Source organism: Saccostrea cucullata, unplaced genomic scaffold (assembly GCF_032062105.1).
Source record: "Saccostrea cucullata isolate Sc308-1 unplaced genomic scaffold, CSIRO_AGI_Scuc_v1 ctg2309, whole genome shotgun sequence".
Taxonomy (NCBI): domain Eukaryota; kingdom Metazoa; phylum Mollusca; class Bivalvia; order Ostreida; family Ostreidae; genus Saccostrea; species Saccostrea cuccullata.
Genome location: NW_026934064.1, coordinates 40807 through 51020, shown reverse-complemented (window position 1 = coordinate 51020; position 10214 = coordinate 40807). Strand labels below are relative to the sequence as shown.

The 10214-nt window shown below is 32.5% G+C and overlaps 1 protein-coding gene across 1 annotated transcript; it reads right to left on the bottom strand.

The window, feature by feature from the left end:
* Positions 1-593: 593 nt before the first annotated feature.
* On the bottom strand, positions 594-7868 carry LOC134239871 (serine/threonine-protein phosphatase 6 regulatory ankyrin repeat subunit B-like). Its single transcript, XM_062721999.1, has 4 exons — positions 7180-7868; positions 6920-6958; positions 6572-6595; positions 594-5083 (listed from the first exon to the last, which is right to left on the bottom strand). The coding sequence occupies exons 1-4, from the start codon at positions 7805-7807 to the stop codon at positions 1452-1454; spliced, it is 4323 nt and encodes a 1440-aa protein (XP_062577983.1). The 5' UTR covers positions 7808-7868; the 3' UTR covers positions 594-1451.
* Between the last annotated feature and the right edge of the window lie 2346 nt (positions 7869-10214).

Genomic DNA, 10214 nt, shown 5'->3' with positions numbered 1-10214 from the left:
TTTAGTAAGCAGAGTTTAGGTTGAACTAATATTAAGTTTACCAAAATAAACCCACTGTCTAAATCTTTACTTTAAAATTCTGATATTATGTTTCTTTTGTCTGTCTGTAAAACAATATCTAAATCTATGAATGACAAGGAACATCACCATACATGTTTTTTTAATTTGTAGCAAAAAGAAATCGTAGCCTTTTCATAATAATATTTCATTTCAGTTAAAGTTTATGATATATAGTCAAGTACAGTTTTTATATAAAATATCAAATCATTTGTTGAGAGTATTATGTTACAATTGTTCCAATAAGAAAATCCTTTAATTATATAAAGAAAATAAAACATGAAAAAACATGGAAATCAAAACAATGAAAAGAATGAAATAAAAAATAGTCGTTCAAGTGTATATTTCATATAAAACCATAATAAAAAAAACTGTATGAAGGGACAACACACATTCCACTTTCAATCTGAATATAGAACAAGTACTTTAGTTGTTAACGGATTCCACGATATTTTTGTTACTGCAAATTGTGAATTTCTAGTATAAAAATTTTAACCATATTATTTACAAGAAAAAAATTAAAGCATCATCAAACTCACTCAAAAATTGTGATTAATGCAAGTATCTCTGCAAAATTTATATAATGCTAGTAAAGAAGTAAACCGATAAATGTAATTTATAAAAATCTTTACAGTAAAAATGTACATGAACTATGGAAAGATAAATATAATATACAAAGACCGTTAAAAAAAACAGCATGAAAAAGTGACATGAAAAATTACCACGATTCAGGATTATCTTGCTTCTATCATCAATTATGCATCTAATTAAGCTTGTGTTTTCAGGGGTCCATGTTCTTAATCCTGATTTGTTTTGCATATTGCATTGAAAAAGTTAATCACTTTTCGCTTTCTTCGTCTCTTAGAAATGAATATTTTTTTCTTATACATGCATGGGGAGAGTAGAAAATCAACTTACATGTTTACCATGTTAAGCAAATAAGATCTCTACGAAAGATTCTCAACATTCGATTCATAAATTATTGATATCTACAATATACACATTATGTTTTTTTTTCTGTTTACAGAATGCATGAGGAGAGAAAAGGACCCATATACAATGTGACTGAAATATTCTTAAACCATTTTTATCTGTTTAATTTTGGGGAAACGCGTTCTTGAAGAATGTCTCTCGGTATTTCTTTCATAAACATTAGCAAAAGATGCAAATTCAGTTTTCTGAGACTTTTTTGTACCATTGAATCATAGCTGTCTTCATGCCAAGACGTAATTTATGTAATGTATTTAAAATGATTTACCTTGATCATCCTTGACGTTTATAAAGTATGAGTGTTGTTTTTAATAATACGAACAAACTTCATGTATATCATTCAGACAAACAATTTATAATTTCAACACCATTTCACAAAGAATTGAAGTTTGCCCCCTGGTAAATTAAAAAAGTTTTATATTCATTTTTTGCGATTCTGTCCATCCATAGTTGTCCCTTATCGACAATAAATCTGAAAAATGATCCATCAAATATTCACACATCTCAATTTTACCAGAACGACGGCATTGATGTAAAATTGTTTCACAATCATCCAGTAGTGTATAAATGTCCATATATTTCTCAATTAATAGTTTTACTATTTTAACATTGCCTCCCCAGGCTGCATCGTGCAACACTGTCTTACCACAACTGTCCCCTAGATCTAATAAATGGGGACAGATCTCAACTAAAAACTCACAAACTTCAAACTTCTCACTGAGACAAGCTAGATGCAGAATATTTTTTCCATCACTTGACACGGCATTTAAGTCCAATCCATTTTCTATCAGAAAAGTCACGATTTCAACACTTCCTCCCCTACAAGCTGAATGTAATACTGTCATCCCTTCAGTGTCCTTTATCACCAATAAATCTGGAAAATGATTGACCAAATGCTCACACATCTCCATTTCACCAGAACGACAGCATAGATGTAAAATTGTTTCACCATCTCCCTGTAGGGCATTGATGTCCATCTTTTTCTCAATCAACAGTTTTACTAATTCAACATTGCCTACCCAGGCTGCATCATGCAATACTGAGTTACTAGATTTATCTTTGAAGTCTAATAGATGGGGATATTTCTCAACTAAGTACACACAAACTTCAAACTTCCCATTGAGACAGGCTATATGCAAGATAGTTTTACCATTTTTTGATAAGGCATTGAAATCCATCCCTTTTTCTATAAGGAAAGAAACAATTTCAACACTTCCTCCATTACAAGCTGAATGTAACGCTGTCCACTCGTCATTGTCCCATATCGTTAATAAATCTGGAAAACGATTGACCAAATGCTCACACATCTCCATGTTACCCGAGCGACAGCATAGATGTAAAATTGTTTCACCATCTCCTTGTAGGGCATTGATGTCCATCTTTTTTTCAATCAATAGTTTTACTATTTGGACATTGCCTCCCCAAGCTGCATCGTGCAACACTGTGTTACTAGATTTGTCCCTCACATCTAACATATGAGGATAATTCTCAACTAAGTACTCACAAACTCCAAACTTCCCATTGAGACAAGCTATATGCAGAACACCTTTGCCATTATTTGACAAGTTATTAATGTCGATCCCTTTTTCAATCAGAAAAATCACAATTTCCACAATCCCTCTCTCACAGCAAGCTGAATGTAACGCTGTCAATCCTCTACTGTCCTTTATCTCCAATAAATCAGGATAATGATTAACCAAAAACTCACACATCTCCATTTTACCAGAACGACAGCACTGATGTAAAATTGTTTCACCCTTTCCCTGTAGGGCATTGATGTCTAATTTTTTCTCAATCAATAGTTTTACTATTTGAACATTGCCTCCCCAGGCTGCATCATGCAACACTGTGTTTCTAGATTTGTCTTTGACGTCTAATAGATGGGGATAATTCTCAATTAAGTACTTAAAAAGATATATGTTGCCACCTAGGGCTGTGTAATGGAGAATATTTTTACCATCATTGTCACTAACATTCAGTAATTGTGGGTATCTGTTTAACAGATATTTACACATATCAAAATGTCCATTTTTGCATGCAGCATGCAGGATAGATTCACCCGTATTATCTGATTTATATTCCTTTGGTTTATTGTCACTTGATATATGTAATATATTTTCATTCTCAAAGAGGTTTAGCATATATTCAAACATATCTATATTCCCACTGAAAGCTGCCCAATGCAAAAGACTTTTTCCACGAATATCTGTGTGTTCCTGGAGTAATGCGGGATATGTCTCAACAAGATATTTGACCATGTTAAGCCTACCATCCTGACAAGCACAAGTAAGAACCGTGTGACCATTGTCTCGATCTTTTTCATATGGATCACAGCCAAACTTTAATAGAAGATTGAATGCATTTTTATCTCCAGAATTTGCTGCAGACTGTAATACATTGGAACCTTGCTCATTTTTTATATCTACAAGGAATGGATACTTTGATAGAACTTGTTCCATTAATTGTGTTTGTTGCATAAAGCAGATTTCCTGGAGTAAACTATGCTTTATATTTTTCCAGACTGGGTGTAAAGAAGATGAAATCTGGTGAAGATCAACAAGTTCACAAACTCGGAGCAATAACTCTATATTGCCACTTTGTACAGCATTAAAACACGTTTGAAGATCACATTCCACATCTGATGACAAAATGAGATTAACAATATCGGGTTGATTTTTTGAGCAAGCGGCGTTGAGTGATCTGTATTTTGTTCTTTTGTCTGAATGTGGAAGTAAATATTCAACCCACCGCTTATTCCCTACCTTCGAAAAATGCACTATCATTGAATCTCCCTTTTTATCATGACATGTTTTAAACTTTGAAGTGCATTCTTCAGATTGTAATACGTGCTCATGGAAGTTCGAATCATTCCATAAATCCAGTGATGATATGGAAGAATATCCAATTACATAGCCTTCTTCAATAATATTTGCAATGCGGCGGGCAACATATTTAAACAATCCTTGTTCTATGTAGACTTGTGTACTTTTGGGGTTTTTACATGTGGTCAATGTCATAAGTAAGGACGGAAAACACATTTGGATCATTTTTTCAGGATTTGATATAAACAAGACACTGAAAATAGATTCTTGTACTGAACTATGGGCAAACTTATAAATATTTTCTATCATGTCATGAGTTATTAAAAAACCTTCAAAACACAAAATATTGTCTTGGAAATCGTTAACATGCGAGTTTTGCAGACCTGCAAATTCTAAGGAGTCGCGCTTCAGCTCTAAATCCAGTCGGGGATTATGAATTAATTCGACTTCTACTTTTCCTCCTTTCAGAAGAAGATACACTAAAACAGCGGTTTTTGCAGTTCTTTTTTTCAATAAGGTTTTGAAGTAGTCTCTCATAAACGTCATTGCATTTGGTAAAAATGCAATAACGTTTTGTTTAAAATTTTCATTGCCTCTTGCCAATTTACAACATTGTGGAAACCCTATAGCAAGTGGCATTTCAGATATTTTATAGATGAGCTTTTTGTCTTTTATGTATTCAGATAGTTCATACTTTTCTGATAGCTGCAGGATCTCGTCCATGAGCAATGCATTTTCCTTGCTTGATAGGTCAACCAGGGACGACATCAAAAAATCGTTATCGCACTCGTTTTGTATACATTCCTGATATATATCATTTCGAAGTGTAAATATCAATCTGTTAGATTTATTATCAATATCTTTTTCAATTAAAACCTTTGTCATATCTGCTCTAGCTTTACATTCGTGAACGTCATCGTTGTATAAAGTAAACTCTCCAAATAAATTGTCAATAAATACCACTATATTATCATCCGGTGATATGCTTTCATACAAGTCTGTGAACTTGTAAAGCTGAAGAGGAGAATTCCCCTCATCCATCAATTCTTTCATCAACATCTTGGCGATCGTGGTTTTTCCAGTCCCGGGGTTTCCCTTGATGACGACATAACCGTTATTGTCCAACAGTTCCTTCGCTCTTACATACGAACGAGTTTTCACGAATAGATGACTAACAGCTTCATAATGTTTTTGTATCATTTTCTTAGTTGTTTCTGAAAAAAAAAAAATAGTTATCTTTAAAGAACATAGTCTTACTGTTTCTAAGATTTCAAAATTTGTTTACCGATTAATTAACAGTGTTATGCCCAATAGAAAGTGCAAAATGGTATTGTAGCTGGAACTCCAGTGTGTCTGAGCTTGAAAGAGAAATTAATCAATTTGGACTACATTTACGATATTGTGTATTGTATTGGACTAGAGATACAATATTGTATATGATAAGAAAATTATATCAGCAAATTTTGTTTTGTCCCCTTCGTATATGAAAAAAAAGCTTTGATTGATGATTAAGGAAATATATCTTACTAATACGATTTTCAGAATATAGTTCCATTTATACTTTACATATCAATTTAATTGTGTTACAAGCATCTAAGAATAAATTTATCAGAATTGACACAAATAATCACTGGTGAATAAATTTTCTTAATGTCACAAATACTGACAGAAATAAATACTCGATAGTTTTCAATAAGTATATGAATAAAGGGGAAAACGGATATTAATTTATTCCTTTAAGCTGTTAAGGTAGGATTCTTCTCATATTTCTAATATTTAAAAATTAATGAAATTTTCACAGAATCAAGAAGACAATACCAGTAAGTGATAGTGATAGTATCAGTGAAATAAAATTTGACCGTTTTATATTAGAGGCAAGGTCAGTTCAAGGTCATTATCTTTTTCCTTGACATTAAGAATAAAAAATAAATGTTGCCAATCATACGGTACCTACTTCTATTTCTAAAGTTTAATGATAGTTCTTTTTGCATAAAAACATATAATAAAGTAGTCTTATAAATGTACAAAATGATACAAAAACAAAAGGTTTTGATCGTTTACTAAGAGAGAAAAAATACTTTTTATGGATTTTTGGCTCAAATCTGCACTTTGATAGGAAGCGTTCAAAAGCTAATAAAGTTCTAGTTTGTTTGAAAAATCATATTTATTTGATATATTTTGAAAGTTTAGTCCCTCATTATTAATCTAACTTACATTTGAAAGTTTCTCCAAGACTTCGATTGTGTAAAAATTTAAACTAAATTCATTGTTCTATTATAATTTTGAGAGGCAGAAAAGAAGATATTTTCATACGCCACCATTCCGCCAAAATATAGTCCCTGCTAGTTTTCAAATGCAGTTTATCATTTCTATTTAAAGTGGTACAATTGTGATGAGGAAAGAAAAATATGGTCTTTTAAATTCCTTACACCTCAATATATAAGACATATAAGCAAATATACTTTGAATGTTTCATCTAGTCAGAAACCAGAGAAGAATCCTACCTTAAGGCTATAAGGCCGTACTGAATCTGATCTAGACCTTTAAGACCTAGAATTTTCCCATAAATAAAGCAGACATGCATCACTAACATACTGATTTCTATTGCCTCTTGGTACCAATAGATATCTGTAATATTTTAAAACGAGATAAGCAATTGCAACCATTCATTTAATATTTTTGTTATTTTTATATTATCGTACCTATCTGTCTTGCAAGTCTTGGATCTACAAAAAAATAAATTTCAGAATAAAAGATGATAATTCTTTAATTCATCAAATAATTCATAATTAGCCGATGACAATAAGTTTGGTTAATTATAACATGTATTGTGCAAAGGGAATGATTAACGCCTTTTTAAAAACCTGAGCAATGTAGTTCCATTTTGCTATTTCATGACATCTTATTTACCACGCATTACTTATGTGCCGTTTAATATCAGTATTACTATTTGTTTTATTAAAAATTAAATCTGTGGCAAACTGGATCTCCTGTTTTGATCATTCCATTCATAAAATCATCGTTACATGCAAGTAATATGAGATAATTACCATGGAGCACCAAATTTCTTTGCATAATCCGCATATTACCTGAAGAAAAAAATAAGTAATAAATTAAATAAATCAATTGTTTTATATTTATATAATTTTGATTATTGAACATCTGATAATAATCAATCTCTATATTTGTTAATTGAGCATTATTATCATTTATATCTTAAATCTTTCAAAAGAATCCGTCCAAATATTCTGAGTAAAATAATGCAAGAATCATTAAGCGATAAAAGACGCAAAGATTTTTAATTACTTACTTTTAAGATCATCCACAGTTGTATGAAGTTCTCTGATATCTCCAAGTAAATCTATGTATTTCTTCTCTTGCTCTGGGTCCATGGAGCAGGTTTTTATCATGTTGACTGCATCCTGATAAACCGTTGCGGCTCCAAGGTGTCCCTCTAGTTCCACTACAATGTCGCAGATGTTCCACCATTCTTGTCTAAATTCTGACTCAGATAGGGACAGATCAGCTGAATGTCCGTAATACTGGTTTCTAATGAGGCGAATTCTTTCAATGTTGGCTGCCACACTTCTGTCTCCGGGATTCGGAATTTCTCCCCAACCTTTAGAATGTGGTGCTATTTTACTTACATTGCGAAGAAGTAAATACAATAAAGATATGTCTAAGTCTGAATAATCACCACTGTATTGTTTTGGTAGTTTGGGGAAAATAATCTCGGACTGTGTTTTGTTGAGGGGATTTCTTTGTCTATTTGGAAGGTTATCTATGAATTCTTTAACTTTTCTGGACAAATCTGATGGTTTTACTTCAGACTTTAGAATGTCACGTAACACATCGGTACATGGACCCAGTAAAAGCCTCGCCAGTCGAGCAGTGTTTGTTGTTTCTGGTGTAGAAGTATAGCTCTTGGACAAAGACATGATGTGACTGCATTCAATATGTTTGATGAAATGATGTTCTAGGTACGTATCTTCGCCATGAAAAGATTACAAACGTTTAGTAACAAAAAATAAGTCTCATAACTATTTCAAATTACTGACAAAAAACATATTTCAGAATACACATATTTTCATTTAGTCAACTTTATAACAGATTGGCATTCACCCATTCATTATGATTTGGATTTTAACACTTTGATTTCCTGTATGATTTATGTGTTGAGAGAAATGCCGTGCTATAAATCTATAGGAATCGAAAGGTGTAAAAGAACTTACAGCATACAAATTCACCTTTCTATTAACATTTTGTTATAGATTTAATTTTGGTCTATGTATACTTTGATGAAATATTTTAACGAATAAACGTGACGTTGTGCTAGATTCAAAGGGATTCCGACATCATTTTTATTTATATAAAGATTTTTGACTTCTAAAATAGGGTGAAGATACGCAGAATTATTAAGGCTGCGTAAAGAGGGCGGGGTCTTCTTTTTATACGGGAAATATTAACTGTGACATCACCTGATAAAAGTCAGAAATTAAATAATTTGCCAATTTAGACTGTATAAGGATGATAAACATCAACAAAACTTATCAATGCATAGCTACACCCCAAACAGCAGACTATATAAAGAAATCCCTGATCGCATTGAGCTTGTCAACATGACGTCATTTTGGTAAAAATGGCCTATTTTATTGCATTTGATCATTTAATAGAAAATTATTACGAATTTTAGATAGGCTATTAATACCACCGTAAAACCTTTTAGTGCCATTATATAATTATTATCGATATATTGTATATGATTAATTATGTTCCCCAAACGAAGTTGGGGAACATATTGTTTTTACTCTGTTTCTTATTATTATTATTATTATTTTTCTTCTCGGGAAAATTTTGTCCGCGAATGATCTTGTAAAGTACACATCCGATTAAGGGGAAACCTTTTTAGGGTAAGTAGGCATGTTATGTAGATTTGCGGAACGAAGGTCATTTTGCGCGCACGTGCTTGCAAGAGCGCGCACGTGCAACACGTGAAATCACCAATATACTTGAAATTGCCGTAACTTTTACATTTTTCGATGTAATGCTTTGATATTTATAATATATAGACATATTATAAATGTAAATAAGATGACATTGTCAACATGCCATTTTGTGTGCACGTGCTTGCAAGAGCGTGCACGAGCAACACGTGAAATGACCGATTTAATTGATGTAGGCGTATATTTTTACCTTTTTGATGAAATGCTTTGAAACTCACAATATAAGGATATAGTAGTAGCATAGATAATATGACATGGTCAAAATAGCAAGATCTCACGCGCATGCACGTGTGCTTTGCTCTGATTGGTTGAAACTAAAGTCTCAAAATCTTTCTTGTTTTTTGATGAAATTATTTGAAATTTTGAACATAGCCATGCATTAGGATATCCTACACCATGAAATATAACAATTTTCATGAAAACACGTGCATGCACGTGTGCTGCAATCTGATTGGCTGAAACTTTAAATAGCTATAACTCCCTAGGTTTTCAACCAAACAGGATGGGATTTGGAACATAGATAGATATAATAAACTTCTACAAGAAGGTATGGTCACCATGCACATCCATACACGTGCGTGTACGTGCGCTGCAATCTGATTGGCTGAAACTTTAAATAGCTATAACTCCCTTAGTTTTCAACCAAACAAGATGGGATTTGGAACATAGATAAATATTATGGACTTCTACAAGAAGGTATGATCACCAAGCACATCAATACACGTGCGTGTACGTACGCTGCAATCTGATTGGCTGAAACTTTAATAAGCTGTAACTCCCTTGGTTTTCAACCAAACGGAGTGGGATTTAGAACATAGATAGATGTAATGGACTTCTACAAGAAGGTATGTCACCATGCTCATGTATGCACGGGCGTGCACGTGAAATTAGTAAAATCAAAAAAAAACACTTGAATGAGCGTATTTTTTAATACTTTTGGAATAAATACTTTAATATTTAGTAAATTTAAGTATATAGATTGTGTAAACAAGATGATATGGTCATTACGCACATGCATTAACATGCGCACGCGTGCAATGCTAAAATTTGAATGAACTTGGTATCCATCTGGGTAAACGTTGTTAAAGTCTCAAATGCATAAAGATTGTCTTATTTAATGAAGCTTATAAGGAATATGGCAATAAAAGGGAGATGGGGAGCGTTTGGGGAACATCTGTAACGGTCCCCGTTACAATTAGCACTAGTTTTACATTGTTATTGTGTAAAAGTTTGGTATATTTTACATTGATGAGCCTAAGCAGATTTATTAAGGAAGCACACAGATCAGAATTCGGCAATATTACATTAATATTTAACACTAAAAAATGGATAAGTCGTGGAT

Coding starts and splice junctions, on each gene's coding strand:
- LOC134239871 (XM_062721999.1), bottom strand. CDS start 7,807: ATGTCTTTGTCCAAGAGCTATACTTCTACACCAGAAACAACAAACACT. Junction 6,959..7,179: donor AACTGTGGATGATCTTAAAA/GTAAGTAATTAA, acceptor TTTTTTCTTCAG/GTAATATGCGGATTATGCAA. Junction 6,596..6,919: donor AAGAAATTTGGTGCTCCATG/GTAATTATCTCA, acceptor ATTTTTTTGTAG/ATCCAAGACTTGCAAGACAG.